The 18,266-nt window shown below is 35.5% G+C and overlaps 2 protein-coding genes across 2 annotated transcripts; both read left to right on the forward strand.

Annotated features, from left to right (window-relative positions):
• Nucleotides 1-7,869: 7,869 nt before the first annotated feature.
• Nucleotides 7,870-9,967, forward strand: LOC107608532 (DExH-box ATP-dependent RNA helicase DExH11-like). Its single transcript, XM_016310304.3, has 5 exons — nt 7,870-8,058; nt 8,392-8,606; nt 8,808-9,046; nt 9,394-9,520; nt 9,607-9,967. The coding sequence occupies exons 1-5, from the start codon at nt 7,887-7,889 to the stop codon at nt 9,817-9,819; spliced, it is 966 nt and encodes a 321-aa protein (XP_016165790.2). The 5' UTR covers nt 7,870-7,886; the 3' UTR covers nt 9,820-9,967.
• A 5,409-nt stretch (nt 9,968-15,376) lies between these two features.
• On the forward strand, nt 15,377-16,984 carry LOC107606629 (uncharacterized). The gene is made up of 2 exons (XM_016308669.3): nt 15,377-16,027; nt 16,535-16,984. Exons 1-2 carry the CDS (start codon nt 15,497-15,499, stop codon nt 16,982-16,984), a joined length of 981 nt encoding a protein of 326 aa, XP_016164155.2. The 5' UTR covers nt 15,377-15,496.
• Nucleotides 16,985-18,266: the final 1,282 nt, after the last annotated feature.

Below are 18,266 nucleotides of genomic sequence, written 5' to 3' on the forward strand. Positions count from 1 at the left end.
AGTACAGCTCTTAACCAGCAAAAATCTACTTGTCAATTTAGAAAAGAATTGTCACAAAATTAGAATTAAAATACTGGGAGTATGAGACCCAGGTCGTCTCCCAACGAGTTGCAGAAAGATGTGCTATTTTATTAATCAGAGGTTTTTCAAAATGGTTTTGAGTTTGATAAACAGAAAATTAAATCAGAGAATTTATATAATTTAAATAAAAATCTTCACCGGGAGAAGATTAATCGGAAGTTCTATCCTTGTTGGAATTTTCTCAAGATCAATTAATAATTAGTAGTTGTTTCTACTTAGTTAACCCTCAACGAATGAAGGAAAGTCAAGTTAAAAGTCAACTTCTATTAACAAGTCCTAATTATCTCCCTTGGGAAGGATTAGAGTTAGTGACTAACAAGCCAACCAACAACGAACCAATTACAATTGAACTCTTGAGTATTCCAACTCAAGGTTCTCCATGTAATCAACTCCCAATCAAGTTGGGAAACTACTCCATTATCATAAATGTAGACTTCACAAAATTAAAAGGGAAAATAAAAAGAGACATGATAAACAATAATCAAAGAAATCAATTAAAAATAAAAATAGCCTTGTATTAATGAACTCAAAATAATCCAATTGTAACTCTGGACAGATTAAAGATATGAAAGAGTAAGTAAAAAGTAAGTAAACAAACTAGAATGACCAGTTCCGGAGGTAGACTATTCTTAATAATCAAAGCAAAATCTTCAAATCCTAAAACTACGAATGTAGAAAAAACCTAGAGGAAGAGGTAGAATTCTCTCTCTAGATCCAAAAAACTCAAACTAGAAAATTATGCGGAATGAGAATTGTTTCATCTCTACACGTTTCCAGGCTCTAATCTGCGTTTCTGGGCCGAAAGCTAGGTTAAAACGCGGCCCAGAATCCACGCAAGCGATTTCTGTAAATTCTGCAGATCGCGCACGTCATGCGACCGCGTCGTCCACGCGCTCGCGTCATCCAGCGTTTTCCCGTGCCACGCGTGCGCGTCGTCCACGCATTCGCGTCACTTGTGCAACTTCCAATCCACGCGTTCGCGTCAGGCACGCGAGCGCGTCACTGCGATTTTCTCCATTTCGCGCGGTCGTGTGAGCCTGATAAACCCCGTTTTGATGGTTTATTTTGTATTGATTTTAAGAAATTTTTAATACCTTTTACCCACATTTATTCAATGAATTAGCATAGTTTTGTGATTGTCTCCTTATTTGTGCTTAGATGTGAAAACATGCTTTCTAGACCTTAAGTAGCTAAATTCAATTCACCTTTGATTCCACTAGATACCTTGATATGTTTGTTAGTGATTTCAGATTGGAAAGGCTAGGAATGGATCAAAGGAGTGAAGAGGAAAGTATGCAAAGTGGAGAAATCATGAAAAGTTAAAGAAGTTGAACTCGCCCATGGACGCGCGCGCGCACCTGGCGCTTGCGCGCACCTTGCGAATCACCCCATGGATGCGTACGTGTGCTGTGCGAGTACGCGTCGGTGCTGGTTTATGATTTTTTAATGAAAACGTGACCAACGAATTCTAAAGGGTTGTGGGGCCCAATCCCAACCAACTTTGGCGCCTAAACTGCTATTTAAAGCCAAGGATTGAAGAGCAAAGGGGGATGATCTCACTTTAGTTCATTTTCACTCATTAGAATTAGTTTAGAGGTAGTTTCTAGAGAGAGAAGCTCTCTCTTCTCTCTAGAATTAGGATTAGGATTAGGTTTAGTTCTTAGATCTATGTTTCCATTCATTCATTCTTCTACTTCTACTCTTCAATTCATTGTAGTTACATTCATTCTTCTTCCATGCTTTTGTTGAAATTTCCTTTGTGTTGTTCTTATGTATTGTTGTAGATCTACTATGCTTCCTTCCATTTTCTTTCAATTCAATAAGAGGTAATTCATGTAGATCTTGTTTCCTTTAATTGTTGTTGTTAATTCTTTACATTTGATTGTTGTTAGAATTAATTCTTGTTGTTGATTTACTATGCTTTTCTTTTGTGCCTTCCAAGTGTTTGATAAAATACTTGGTTGGATTTTAGAGTAGAGTTTTATGTTCTTGGTTTGGAAAGGTAACTTAGGAACTCTTGAGTTGCTAATGTCCAAGTAATTGATGATTGGGATCCATTGACTCTAGTTCTCACTAATTGAATTAATGGAGAATTAGGACTTATGGACTAGGATTGATATAGCTCATTTGACTTTCCTTTACTACTAGTTAGAGGATGATTTAATGAGATTAATCCTTGCCAATTCTCATATTGTGGTTAGTGATTAGGATAGAGATCCTTGACTACCAACCCTTGCCAAGACCTTTTTAGCCATTAGTTTACTTTCTTGCCATTTATCTTTCATGCATCTTATCAAAACCCCAAAAATAACTCATAACCAATAACAAGACACTTCATTACAATTCCTAGGGAGAACGACCCGAGGTTCAATACTTCGGTTTATTAATTTTAGGGGTTTGTACTTGTGACAAACAAATTTTTTGTATGAGAGGATTATTGTTGGTTTAGAGACTATACTTCAACGAGATTTTATTTGTGAAATTCTAAACCGTAAAAAATCTAATCATCAAAATGGTGCCGTTGCCGGGGAATTGCAATGGTGTTGTGTTATTGGTTATTGTATATATGTGAATATTGTAAATATGTTTGCTTTTTGCTTCTTTGTTAGTTTTTCGTTTGTTCTCTTTATTTGTTACTATTTTTTTTGTTTTTGCCTTCTCTTGCTATCATGAATTCTCACTTTGGCTATGAGTGTGATTACAACTATGTTTAGGAAATGAAAACTATAATGAGAATGTGTATCAAGGATGGGATAACCAAAGGTGGGAGGAGCCATATGCATATGATCAATCTTCATGGCAACAACCTCCACCAATGTACTATGAAGAAGAGCCATTCTATGATGCATACCAATCAAATGGCTATGGTGAATCTCCTTGTGACTTTCAAGAGCCACCACCATATGCCTATAAGTCATATCCTCAACATGAACCATACTCACAAGTCCTCTACCACCAAGCACCTTCATATGACCTTGATCCATATCCACCATACCAACCACCTTTTGAACCATATGAGCCACACATAGAACCGCCACCATTCTAACCTCAATACTTCCAAGAACCACCTCCATTAAATGAAAATTTTCAACCACAAGATGAATTCTACCTTCCACCACAACCTCCCATGGAAGAATATTCATGTCCATTGATCCAAGAGCAATATGATCCTAATCATGATATCCAAGCGGAACAAGAATCAAGGAATTGTCTCAAGGAAGCATTGGATCAATTTCAAGCAACCATGGAACATGTTGTGCAACAAGTGGAAAAAATGGAGAATGTTGAACCACCACACCCTAATTATGATGAACCACCTTCCTATTATGAACCTTTTCCCCAATATGATGAACCCTCCCATCCACCCCAACCTCTAATGGATGAAACCCTCGGTGTTCTTCTTCAAGGACAAGAAGAGATGACAAGGGATGTGCAACAATTTATGACCGCCTTGGATGAGGAGGTAAACCGGCTAGCATCCCAACTTTTGGACACTCAAGGAACTCCCATGGCTACATGTGGAGAATCAAAAGAAGAACATAGCATGAAGGAGAGATTAGAAACTCCGGTGGAAAATGAGGAAGGCTACTTTGTGTTAGAACAATTGGAGGAACCTATGACCATTAAAGAAGAGGAAGAAGTGGTTGAAGACTTAGGAGATGCGAAACCCCCATGGGAAGCTATAGTTATAGAAAACTCCTCCAAGAAGATTTAAGTTAATGTTGAGGAGGAATGTGCACAACCTCTAAGGCATATCCTATATGAAGACTTGGAGAGAATGAAGCAAGAATTGAGTTCCCTTGGTGATGAAGATCATGCATCCAATCTTCTTTGTGAAGAATCTTTTGAATTTGAAGAACATTCTCCCAATGAATTTGAAAGTGATGTGGAGGTAGATTTCTCTCAACCTCCCATTTATGACTTGAGTGATGGAGAAGAGTTAGATAAAATTGATGAACAAAGGATTAAGAATGAAGAAGTTTATGAAGAGGTGGAGATTGACAAGGAAGCAAACAGGGGAGTAGAGCTTGCAAGCACATTGGAGATACCTCTCCCCAAGCCACCACCATCCATTCTCTCATTCAAGTGGGTAAATTCCTTATACTTAAGCTTTGTTATTCTCCTTGAATATGGTTTGCTTGAGACGGATTGTCAACTTAGAAAAATTAGTGGCTTTAAGAGTAAAAAGGAGATGGTTAGTGGTTGGAAGCATCATTCTAGGTTTATTATGGTCACATGTCCAAAGCTTGATAGCAAAGGTTGGTGTATAACTAGAGTACATGGGTCTAGAAGGATGTTTGGTCACTTTGTTGAGAATTCACCTTGCTCACACCCACATGGATTAATGATAATCAACTTGGAGATGGGTGTGAAGATAAAATATGGGATCCGGAAACACATGAGGATCAACATTGGGAGCCCATGGTTTGTGAAGAACTCCATCAAAGCTTAGAGATATTAATCTTGAATGATGGAGCTTATTGGAAGTCCAAGCATTGGTGGAAGTTCCAAGATGAGTACAAGCACAAGCCACCTTGAGAGAAGCTCCCCATAAGTCCAACTTAAGGACAATAAATAAAAGTGTTAGGTGGGAGACACCCCACCATGGGAAAATCTTTTCATTTTTCTCTTTTGTACATATTGGTAGAATTAGTTTAATTTCATGTTTTGTTTAGTTAGTGGAGTTTAATTGGTAGTTTAGTATGTTAAATAAGGTTTTAAGGTGTTTTGGTAGTTGTTTGGAGGATTAGAATGCTTGGATTGGTGCAAAAACATAGAGAAAATTAAAAAAAAAAAAAACAGAGCAACATCCACGCGTATGCACACTGCGCGCGTACGCGTGCATCAAACGTTTTCGACTATCCACGCGCGCGCGCCATGCGTGCGTACGCGTGGATTGAGAAGTTTCACATTCCATACATTTTTCAGAGAGTTGTGCCTACGCCGTGCCAACGTTGTGCCTTTGGCACAACCCCACTTGCGCGGATGCGCACATGACGCGTACGCACCACTCTCGAAATAAGCCATCGACGCGCGCGCGCCATGCGCGCGTACACGTGGATGCCCTTTCTTCCATCCACTTCTTTTCTTCTCCTCTTTCCATTTCTTTCCTTCTCCTTTCTTCTTCCCTTATCCTACCCCTCATCCAACACTCCCAAACACCATTGATAACCATTTATTTTAGTTAGTTAATTAGTTATTAGTTAGTTAGTTAATTAGTTAGTTAGTTAGTTCTAGTTAGTTTTCATTTCATTTTTTTTCTTTTTCATTATAAGTGTTGGATTGTTATCCTTGTTTACCATTAATTGCTGCTGAGTATTAAAAAGGGATGTTAACTTAACATCAGTATGTTTATAATCTTTGTTGGATTCTATGATTGAGGTTATATTTTACTACTTGGTTTTGAGTTTTTCATGCTTACCTTTTAAAAATACCAAGTGATGAGAATTGCCTTCGAGCTTGTAACTCTTCTTGAATTACATGATTTGGCCACCATGTGATTTGAGCCTTATTCTGTGATTAGGCAACCTCTTGATGGATGATGTTGTGCATTTACCTTAGTGCATGGTGTTTCATGATTTTATGCATCCATATATGTTTGACTTGAATGCTTTCATGCTTCTTTAATGCTTGTTTTACCTCACAAGCCTACCTAAAGCATCTCAAGTACACTAGGATGAGTGAAGTGCATGCTTCTTTTGTGTCGTAGCTCTTTATGCTAATGTGTGTTCTAAAAGGCGCCCAATTTAGAATTCACACGCTTATTTGTCATTCATGTCACACTAATTCACTCACTCAATTCTAGTTATTTACCTCATTCCAACATTGTATGCTTCCTTGCTTTTATATCTTCTCATCCTGTGGTGTTATATTTTTGTTTTTCATGATGAATGCACCACAAGCAAACATGAAAGCAAGACTAAGAACACGCAGCAATCCAGAGAGTCGCCGTACCCCCTTGCTCATCCTTCAATGCACCGAGGACGGTACAAACTTTTAAGTGTGGGGAGGTCGTCCGACCGGTCGGCGATTTTGGGTGACAAGTTTCTAATCCCAACACTTTTACATTTCATCTTAGGCTTTTGCATTTTCTTATTTTTGCACATGTATACAAAATAAGCTTAGTCAAAATAATTAAATTTTTCAAGATTTCTATCTATAGGGCATCTCAATTGATTTGAGTGAAAATTTTTCATAGAGCTTGCTTGAATTATATATATCTTGTGGATCATGTTTTGAGCTAAGAACACAAGCAAGTGAGATTTGAGCCTAATGGTGTGGTTACATCTTATAACCACTTATTTTCCTTATTGTGTGCATTATTCTCTTTCTATAATTATAATCTTTGAATTGTTTGGTTCTTTATGTCCATTATTTTGTGTATACATGCATTTATATGATTGAGGCCATCATTTCATTTAGCTCACTTACCCAAATAGCCTTACCTTTTATCTTCCATTGTTACCCAATTTGCGCCTACGATTAACCCACTTGTTCTTAATTTAGCACATTACAAGCCTAAAGCGGAAAACAATAATTGTCCTTATTTGGATCTTTGATTAGCTTAGGCTAGTGTGTGTGAGTATCATTCAAGTGTAGGAACCTTGGGACATTGGGTGAATAAAAGGGTAGTTTTGTATTGTTATTGAAAATATTGGGAATTGGGTACATACTCATGTATTGATCAAATGTAAAACCTTATGCATTGAGGTTCTTGTACATAGAAAGAAAAAAATGAGAAAAACAAAAGCAAAAGAAAAGAAAAATAATATGAAAAAGAAAAAAATAGAAAAAGAAAGAAAAAGAAGAAAAAAAAAGAAAGAAATAAAAATGGGACAAAATGCCCCAAAGTAAAGTCCAATAAAGATCAATGCACAAGTGTTGTGAAATGAAAAGAAAATGCATGAGTATGTGAAAAGGTGAGAAAAAATGGGTAGTTAGGTTAGAGCTTAATTGTATAGGATGTCATAGGCTAGGTGGGAAGTTTAAGCTTATCAAAGATTCAAATTTTAAGCTCACTTGACCAAATATGCATCCTACCTTGATCCTAACCCCATTACAACCTAAAGAAAAGACCTCATGATAATTGTATGCATGCATAAGATCTATGTTGATTGTTAGATGAAAAACAAATCTTGGAAAGCATGATTAGGAGAGAATTGAGAGAATCAACCCTAAATACTTGAGCGAATAGAGTGCAAACACTATCGGTGAGGGTTCGATTGCTCAATTACATGTTTCCACCTACAATCATCACTCTTCATGCAAGTTTGTAAAAATATTTAATAGCTCAATTCAATTGTAGATTAGACTTGCTAGTCCTTAGCCCTTGTGCATATATGCTTCTTGGGAAATGATTTATTTTGACCAAGCAATTGCATTCATCTAGATAGTTGTATATAGATAGACTGCATTTAGTTAGTTTCCATTGAATAAACGCCATACCCTTACTTCATTCTTGGTTTAAGCATGAGGACATGCTTGGTTTAAGTGTGGGGAGGTTGATAAACCGCGTTTTGACGGTTTATCTTGTATTGATTTTAAGAGATTTTTAATACCTTTTACCCACATTTATTCAATGAATTAGCATAGTTTTGTGATTGCCTCCTTATTTGTGCTTAGATGTGAAAACATGCTTTCTAGACCTTAAGTAGCTAAATTCAATTCACCTTTGATTCCACTAGATGCCTTGATATGTTTGTTAGTGATTTCAGATTGGAAAGACTAAGAATGGATCAAAGGAGTGAAGAGGAAAGCATGCAAAGTGGAGAAATCATGAAAAGTCAAAGAAGTTGAACTCGCCCATGGACGCGCGCGCGCACCTGGCGCTTGCGGCACCTTGCGAATCACCCCATGGACGCGTACGCGTGCTGTGCGCGTACGCGTCGGTGCTGGTTTATGCAAAGACAGTTCAACTTCTCCTGGAATTGAAATCAGATGGAAATAAGTATCCTCCAGCTCTGGATCCTGTGAAAGGTATTACCATTTACCATTCTGTGTTTCAAAAAAACTATTGAATTTGATCATTTTTTCTCTTGTCAATACTGTCACTTGTACGTGGCTTTTTGGGCATGTCAAGTTGCAAAGGCATGAAACATGGCTGAATTATAGAAACCATTTCTTTGCAATCGATTTTTTAAACATTAGTTCCTACCTGTAAGCCGTAATGCTGATCGTTTCTACAGTTGAGGCTGTTTTTCACACTCATTTGGGTTTAGGGACGTCTTCATCTTCTCTTGTAACATTTGGGCGAACAGTTCTGATTATAAAACCTAGGCTTAATCGAGTATCACTTTAAATTTGTTTCAGATCTTAAGCTGAGAGATGTGATACTTGTGCAAACATACCACAAGTGGACTAAGTTGTTAGAAAAGATGTCTCAGAATCCGTGTCATGGGTGTATAAAATTGGAAGAGCACCTAAAGTTAGCTAAAGAGATGAAGAAGCACAAAGAAGAAGTACATGCTCTTCAGTTTCAAATTTCTGATGATGCACTTCAACAGATGCCTGACTTTCAGGGCCGGGTAAATTAAATAATTTCTTTAGGATTCATTAAAGTTAGTATACTGTAAAGTGAGAAATTAAGGTTTATTCACTGTTGGATTATTTGGTGAGACCTATATAGAATAGAAGTTATTGATATAATGATTAATAACCCTTCACTTACTACTTACTAAGACGATGGTAATCCTTGTTTTTTATGCTCAACTGTACTCTTTCTCCAGATAGATGTGCTGAAGGAAATTGGATGTATTGATGAAGACCTTGTTGTTCAAATGAAAGGACGTGTCGCCTGTGAGATGAATTCTGGGGAGGAGTTGATTTGCACCGAGTGCTTGTTTGAGAACCAACTGGATGATCTTGAACCAGAAGAAGCGGTGGCATTAATGTCTGCTTTTGTATTCCAGCAGAAGAACACATCTGACCCTTCACTCACACCGACACTGGCCAAAGCAAGACAAAGGTAACTCACAATTGTGTATTTCTGAAATTCTATTTAAGCAACCTAGAAGCCTATGCCAAGTAAAGGCATCGATAATCATTCATATAACAAAATGTTTTCGTCTTGTCTTGTAAGAAAGGCAGCTTAGTGTACAAGGCCTGTTGGTTTGGGTCTGGGAAATGCACATATCCTTGTATCCATAAAATCAAAGAGATTGTTTCTAAAATTTAAATCTGTTAGACTGACTTTCAATTCGCATGGCAGCAACCTTTACCATTACGTCATTTTATCTTGCTGCATTCAGACGTCAGATTGTAATGAAGAGTTGAATTTTATTATGAATTCCTGGTTTGATGTATTTGTTACAGATTGTACAATACAGCAATAAGGCTTGGGAAACTTCAAGCTCACTTCCATCTGCCGGTAAACCCGGAGGAGTATGCCCAAGAAAATCTCAAATTTGGTCTCGTTGAAGTGGTTTATGAATGGGCTAAGGTTTCTTTCTACAGACAATTACAAATTCAGTACTTCTACCATTGATTTGTTGTGATCCATTGTCAAATCTCTAATTTCCATTGCAGGGTACTCCGTTTGCCGATATCTGTGAACTTACAGATGTTCCTGAAGGTCTGATAGTAAGGACAATTGTCAGGTTGGATGAGACCTGCTGCGAGTTCAAAAACTCTGCCGCTATTATGGGGAATTCTGCTCTCTGCAAAAAAATGGAGATAGCTTCTAATGCAATAAAGCGTGACATTGTATTTGCAGCTAGCTTGTATATTACAGGCGTATGATCATTATTGAAAATGTTAATGTTAGGTTTAGTAATGCTTGTACATAATGAATTCATAGCAATTCTTGTAGCTCCTTTTGTAAAAACCTTACCACTTCTTTTACCCCTTCCTGTCTCTTACTCTTAATGAATCCTTATTTATGATTTCAGGATAAGATGCTTGCTATACAAAATATTTAAACAAAATGGCTGGTCATGATGTGAGTTTTTTTGGATTTTTCAAGCAAAGTCGATCTGCATATTAAGAAAAAAACATTTCTGGATTGAGGAAAGTCAACTTGATAATAGTCATCTCTTATCTCTTTATATAAAATTTTGTTGTGTGAGAATAGTTTAGTTGTTGATTTTAAATATATGGTTAAACTCTCTACTTATTTATATACAATAATTAACATTGATTTGATACATACTAATATACTATATAATTTTTTTTAAGAAAAAAGCTGTATAAAAAAAGCCAACAACAATTGATATAGTATGAGAATTTATTTTCAAGTGAATGCGAAGTTTTCTACTTATTTTTATTCCTTGGACAAATATATTTTAATATTATCTGACTAATCCTTTTCATTTATTGATATATTCTGAAAATATCAAGCAACTTAACAATAATGAGGGCTTTGATTAATAACCATTGGTTGTCCTTGTCCTCTTCCTCCTAATGTTTGACATTTATTTTAACAGTTATGTATGAAGATAAATGTAGTTCGAATATCATAAATAAAATAGGTGTTTATTTACTTGACACCAATAAAATTCATGAACAAATAAGAAAATATTTATGTATTTGTCCGTGTGTATATGGATATATCTATTATGTATGTCAAAAACAATGTGCTACTGCATATGTTAAATGTCAATAATTTATCTCTTCACAAAAAACTTATTTTTATTTCTTTATTTTATACATCCTTTAATGTATTTTTATTTTATTAATTTTAAAAATTATATATTTAAAATTTTTATTAATTGATTATTGAGTAATTTTTATTCATTCCTCCAAAATTTCTTAAAGTCAAATTTGTGCAAGAACCCAAGAACTAACGTGCTTACACCAACTACTTGGCTGGTCTTTATCCAATATTGACTTTTGGAATTTCCTTGATTTCCTTATTTATTATGAGTGTAAGGATTAGGAACAACATTTTTTTCTCCATGTTTTAATTTTTCTTAATATATTTGTCAAGTATAAAATTTAAAATATCTATCTAGTTATAATACTAAAGAAAAATATTATATGACCAATACTTTTCCCTTGATTTTGCTTTGTAATTGAACCAATACTAGCTAACTCTCTAACTTTAGTCTAACTAGGTAACTAACTATTAAAATTATTTATTTGACCCTCATCCCTTGGAGGGTTTAAGATTTAGGATTTATGGTGTCTATGGCCGACTCCAAAGGCGAAGTTGTGGTGGTGTTGGGAGGGAAAAAATGATGAGAAAGAAGATTATGAATAAAAAGGTAAATAAATAAATAAATAAAATATCAGAAAAAATTAGTTGAAATTGGACATAAAATTGGTTCCCTAGCTGGATTTTTTTGGTAACTCATCTAGAAAGTAATTAGATTAATTGAAATTAGTGAGTCAAAAACCCTTTAAAAAAATAAGTTGAATTTTGACAAACTTAAAAGATAAGCAAAAACTATTGGTCTTAATTTTATGTTATTAATTATACATTTAAACCAACTTGTACGTGAAGAAAAAGCATACTGTCTAGACATTATTATCCTAAATATTTAATGTTTTGTTTAGAATGGAAAAAAGAGTACAAACTCAAAGTCAATTAATTGTCTCAGCATTAAAACAAAGTACGAGAGAACAAATATTTAAAAATAAAAAATTATATTTTATTTTTTTAAATAAAAATCTAAAATTTAAAAGATACAAATTTATAAAAAGACAGAATGACTCATAATTATATGAGCTTAATAAATTAACATAAAAATACACTACTTTTCGTGTAAGAAAAATCCAAATAACATAATTTAATTATTAAATCATTGATGTGGGGATATATACCGATATAGTACAGTACGATGACGATCTTTATGCAGGATTAGAAAAAAGATTAAAAAAAATAAAAAAAAGATAGATTCAAAGTCAAAATATTGGCCCCCCCGGAATGAGTAGTCAAAGATTTAATAAGATTCCATTGTGTTGAGGCAAACATGTTCCATTTCAATTACATGTCCCAGTTTGTTGAAAATTTGTTTCCTTAATATTATTATTCATCTCATTTCCCAGGTTCAACTGCATGCATGGAGACACCTAAATTCAGCACAGGCTTTGTTTTTTGTTTATTCTTGTTTTGTGTTCATGCAGCATTGGTCTTTGCTTCAACCTCAAATGTATCATACTTCTTCCCTATCTCTCACATACTCCTTTTTTTTTTAATAAATTCGTTTTGTAACCAAATTTTCTCTTTCAAGTTTAGTTATATGTTAAAAGAAGTTGAAATAGAGTTTTTATTTTACAAATTGAAAAAAAAAAGTAGAGTTAAGTAGTAAATATTAAAAAAAATCTATAACCTTTATTTTGAGAATTTTTAGGGTATATAAGTATTGGTGGAAGAAAATGGGCTCCTTAAATTCTTACAAATTAGTAAATAAAATTTAATTTTCAAATTGATTTTTCTTGATTTTAGTGGCAACATTCACAAGATTGGTTGAACCATGGTGGAGATTTGTTCAACAGAAGATATGGCTATAAAGAGTTTAAGATCAGTCCCAAAACAGCACCAAACCTAAGTTTGAAGTGGAAATTCTATGCAGGAAAAGATATAACTGCAACCCCAGCAATATATGAAGATACCCTTTATTTTCCAAGTTGGAATGGTAACATATATTAGGGGTGTTCATAAAAAAATCAAAATGTGGTTAACCGGTTAAAAAATCATAATCACATTTTGGTTAACCAGTTTAATGAAACAATTTAAAAATCATATCCATATTTTTTAGAATTGGTTAACCAAAACCAAATTAAAAGAAACCGGTTTTTAACCGGTTAACCAAAACCAAAACCAAATTAAAATCAAAACTTAATTTCAAAACCAAATTACATACTCTTTCTCTCTCTCTCTCTCTCTCACTCTCTCTCTCTCTCTCTCTTCCTCTCCCTTTCTCTCTCCCTCCCTCTCCCCCTTACTCTCTCTTTCTCTCTCTCCCTCCCTTCTTTCTCTCTCTCTCTCTCTCTCTCTCTCTCTCTCTCTCTCTCCTCCTATCTCTCTTTTTCCCTACTCTCCCTCCTCTCTCTCTCTCTCTCATTTTCCTCTTTCTCCTCCTCTCCTTTTCTCTCTCCCTATCCTCTCTCTCTCTCTCTCTCTCTATTCTCTATCCCCTTCTCTCTCTCTTATTTTCTCCCTATTTCTCTCCCTTTTCCCTCTCTCTCCCCTTTCCTTCCCCCCTCTCTCCCTTCTCTCTCTAACTCATTTTTCTCTTTATCTCCTCTCTCCTTTCCTTCTCTCTCCGCTTCTCTCTCTTTCTCTCTCTCTCTCTCTCTCTCTCCCCTCCCTCTCTCTCTCTCTCTCTCTCTCTCTCTCTCTTTCTCTCTCTCTCCACCTCGTCTTTCTTTCTCTCTCCCTTGTCTCTCTATCCTTCTATCCCTCTCTCTCCCCTTCCCTCTTTCTCTCTCTCCCTCTCTCTTTCTCTCCTTCTCTCTCTATCTCTCTCTCCTTCTCTCCGCTCTATCACTTCCTCTCTCTCTCTCTCTCTCTCTCTCTCTTTCCTTGCCCTCTTTCTCCCCCTCCGTTCTCTCTCTTCCTCTCTCCTCCCCTTTCTCTCTCTAATCATCTCTCCCCTTTTTCTATCTCTCCCCTCCTCTCTCTCTCTCTCCTCTCCTCTCCTTCTCTCTCTCTCCCATATCTCTCTACTTTCTCCTCTCTTTTCCCTTCTCTCTCTCTTTCTCTCTCTTTCTCTCTCTCCCCTCTCCTTCCTCTCTCTCTCTCTTTTTTCTTTTCTCTCTTTCTCTCTCTCTCGCTCATCTCTCTTTCCTTTTCTTCTTTCTCTCTCTCCTCCTCTTCCTCTCTTCATTTTCTCTCCTTCTCCTCTTTCTTTTCTTACTCTCTCTTTTCTCTTTCTCTCTCAACCTTCTCTCAATCTCTATCCCTCTTCTATCTCTTTTCTCCTCTTCTCTCTAAAGCGAGAGAGAAGAGAGAGAGGAGGCGAAGATAGAGGAGGAGAAAGAAAAAAAGGAGAGAGATAAGAAGAGAGAAGAAGGATAAGAGAGAGAGAAGCAGAGAGAGAAAGAGGACAAAGAGAGAGAAAGAGAGAGGGGAGAGAGAGAGGATACGGAGAGAGAAGGAGAGAGAGACAGAAAAAGAGAAGGAGAGAGAGAAAAGAGAAGAGGGGAGAGAGAATGAGAGAGGGAGAGGAGGGGAGAGAGAAGAGGGAGGGAGAGAGAGAGCATGGGGAGAGAGAGGGAGAGAAGGATAGAGAGAACGAAAGGGGAGGGGGAGAAAGAGGGGGAAGGGGAAGGGGAGAGAGAGAAGAGAAAGAGAGGAAGAGAGAGAAAAATGGGAGAGAGAGAGAGAGAAAAGAAAGAGAAGAGGAGAGAGAGAGAAAGAGAAAAAATTATTTATAGAAAATATTGAAAAGAGATAAGAAAGAAAAAGGAACGAAAGCAATGGAAGGGACTTCATTATTTACAAATGTTACTCGTATCATTTAGAAAGAAAAAAATTAGATTAAAAAAATTCAATTAAAAAAAGGTTTAAAATTTTGGGTTTTTGTATGTAAAAATATTAATTTTTGTGTAAAAATCTATTTTTACATGTAGAAACCTATTTTTACATGTAAAAACCAATTTTATGGTATAAAAACCAATTTTTTAGTATAAAAACCGATTTTTGGGACAAAAACCGGTTTTTTGTGTAAAAATTTGGGTTTTATATGTAAAAATATTAATTTTTGTGTAAAAATATATTTTTACATGTAAAAACCAATTTTATGGTATAAAACCAATTTTTAGTACAAAAACCGGTTTTTTGATACAAAAACCGATTTTTTGATACAAAAACCGGTTTTTTATATAAAAACTGGTTATTTTTTTAAAAACCGATTTTTATTTTAATAACCGGTTAAAAACCGGTTTTGAAATTCACTAACCGGTTAATAACCGGTTTCATCATGTAAAATCAATTTGGTTAATTAACCAATACTATATTTTTGGTTAACCAAAAAACTGGTTTGGTTTTTGGATTAACCAAACCATGAACACCCCTAGTTTATATGCTATAAGATTTTGATATGAAGTATTTTAATTACAAGATCTTAATTAAAAAGATTTCTATTGTAACACAAAGTCAACCATCTGAAAATGTTAGAAAACAGCAAATCCTTGTTCAGTTGTTGATAATAAATATATTACTATGCAATATGCCTTAAATATGAGATGACATATATTTTATTTTGCATCAAGAGGTATACTCTATGATTGTTCAAAGAATATGATGAGCTACAAGCTTGGTCTAAGTTTAAAACTCAACATTATGCAAGTTCTTACCCAATCTAAGTTGCAAACCAGAATTGAACAAATGTGGCAATATTTTTATCTTACACTTTCAATTGAATTCTGAATTACTTATGGTGCATTGGTATCCATTAGAGGTTACTATGTTGGAACATCATCACTAGAAGAAGGTGAAACCATTGAAGGATGCTGCATATTTCGAGGCAGCATGGCGAAACTTGATGCCTTATCCGGCGCCATCATATGGCAAACCTACATGTTACCGGATAACAATGGCACGGTAGGAGGGTATGCAGGAGCAGCCATATGGGGTAGCAGCCCCTCCATTGATGCTCAAAGAAACCATGTCTACATTGCCACTGGGAACCTCTACTCAGCGCCGCGACGAATACTTGAGTGTCAAGAAAGGCAGAGCAACAGAACAGTGCCTACTGAACCTGATGAGTGTGTTGAGCCTGAAAACCACTCCAATTCAATCTTGGCCCTTGATTTGGACACTGGAAAGATCCAATGGTACCGGCAACTAGGAGGGTATGATGTATGGTTTTATCAATGCAACAATGCTTCAATTCCTGGTTGTCCTCCTTCTGGTCCTACCCCTGATGCTGATTTTGGTGAGGCACCAATGATGTTGAGTGTATATGTTAATGGAACCAAGAAAGATCTTGTTGCTGCCGTTCAGAAAAGTGGCTATGCATGGGCTTTGGATCGCAGCAATGGCAACATTCCTTGGTTTACGGTATGATCTGAAAACGATTTGAATGAAAGACTAGCTTAACTCAAGTGCAAGTCACACTAAAATGTTTATGACATAGATAAAGCAATTAGAATGATAATGAAATCAATTATAATAGTAACTCATTACCCAATGAAGTGATAAATGAAAACCTCAACCACATTTCAAGATTACACAAAGTCAAATCCTATCATAACAAATTTATTTATCCTGTATCAATAACTCTGTTATATCATAACAAATTCATGCTTTTCATAATTCTAACCACAGATAAAAAATGTTATGTATACAAAAAAAAAAATCAGTTACTAAATCAATCATTATATATTTGTATATAATATATTTAACTTGTTTTCAATTTGTATTTTATATTTTAACATGTATTCTATATAGACACTGATGTGATGACTGATTTTTTGTTTACACGTAGTATGGTTGAAGCTTACATGTAGAGCAGTAACAAATGAATGCATAAAACATTCACACTTTTGAGCTTTGCCCCTTTTGCAGGAGGCTGGACCAGGCGGACTAGCAGGAGGAGGAACATGGGGTGCGGCGACGGACGAAAGGAGAGTTTACACAAACATTGCAAATTCCGGGGCCAAAAACTTCACTCTTGCACCATCAAACAGAACCACAACTAGTGGTGGTTGGGTGGCAATGGATGCAAGTAATGGGAAAATTGTATGGTCCACTGCTAATCCTAGTAACAGCACTTCTAATGGACCTGTTAGTGTTGCAAATGATGTTGTCTTTGCTGGATCAATAGATCTATTGGGATCAATATATGCAATGAATGCAAAAAATGGGAAGATTTTGTGGTCCTACAAAACTGGAGCAAGTGTGTATGGAGGCATGTCAATTAGCAACGGTTGCATATATGTTGGCAGTGGTTATAATGTTAGTTTGGGGTTTCCTAACTTGTCGGGTGGAACCTCGTTATCTGCATTTTGTGTCTAAGAACTTTACATCATATATTGTTAAGTACTCCACTCACTGTGAGTAATGTAAACTTTTTTCAATAAAATTATCAAGAAAAGTAAATTATACCATAGAATGTGAAGCTATATTGAATAATATTATCTTTTGAAATTTGTTCTATCAATTTTGATGGTGTTGGTTTTATCTAGCCGATGTCATCACTGTTAGAATTTGATGCATGGATTCAATAGTTTCTGGCTTAACAGTAAACACTTAATCTAAGAAGTTGGATATTATCCATATCGGTTGAAACTCTGAATGCTTAAACAACTTGGGCTAATCTAGTGATTAGTTCACTAGTTCGCTTAAGCAAGTATCGGACTTCGAATCCCACATTGTAGATGTAGTAACCTATTTTCGATTTGCGACGGATTAGTCCTTGTCTTGCTAGACGGAAGGATATCGTAAATGCTTAACTTGGATCTATTCTTGTTATTGATCCTATTTTCCCCCCCTTCACTCTGTTGTTGGTCTGCTGTTGCTTACTAATTGAACAACCTGCATTATTCTATGAGTAAGCATGTTTATGAATGTTTGTTGTATGTTGAAAGGAGCTACTCATTGAAATTTGATGTTCACTTTATAGTATGCTGCATTTGATCATTTGTTATATGCTAATAAATTAAAAGGAATATAGCTGAAGTTATTGACCTTCTGTTATATGTCACTTTCTGATAATAGATTACTTAAACAATCCTCTGCATCTAGTTTGGCAACTCTATGTTTCCAGTACTATTTATAGGAGCCAGGAATTGAAGTCTTCTTTGTAGGCTTCTATTCTTTTTCCATTGTTTTTCATTTTTCCATGGAACTCAAATAGAGCTGAATTATAGTGTACTTGTTGAACTACAGGCAACGATGGCAGCAGAGAAGTTGAAACGGCAGGCCATGGAAAATGTTTTGAGATACCTTATTCAACAACTAAGAGATGATTTACTACCTGACGTTGCTGCATGGTTGAATTCACTCACCAATTAATTTAGGAAAAGTATAGATGAACAATGAAAATATTAAACAATGTAAACAATAGATATATCGGATGTTCATTTTACTAGTGTACGGATGTTTATTTTAATATTAAAATTTAGAAGGTTAATTTGGAGGTGCAATGTGTTTTTATTTGATTGGTCGTTGTTCATATTGTTAAAATCATTGTCCCCCTAGCATTCCCCATTAATTTATCCCACTAATTTCACTAATTACTAAACAATAAGATAAAATTATATTAATAATAATTTTAGTACTTGAAACTAATAAATTA

The sequence above is a fragment of the Arachis ipaensis genome, chromosome B7 (genome assembly GCF_059453495.1).
Source record: "Arachis ipaensis isolate K30076 ecotype BB chromosome B7, ASM5945349v1, whole genome shotgun sequence".
Taxonomy (NCBI): Eukaryota; Viridiplantae; Streptophyta; class Magnoliopsida; order Fabales; family Fabaceae; genus Arachis; species Arachis ipaensis.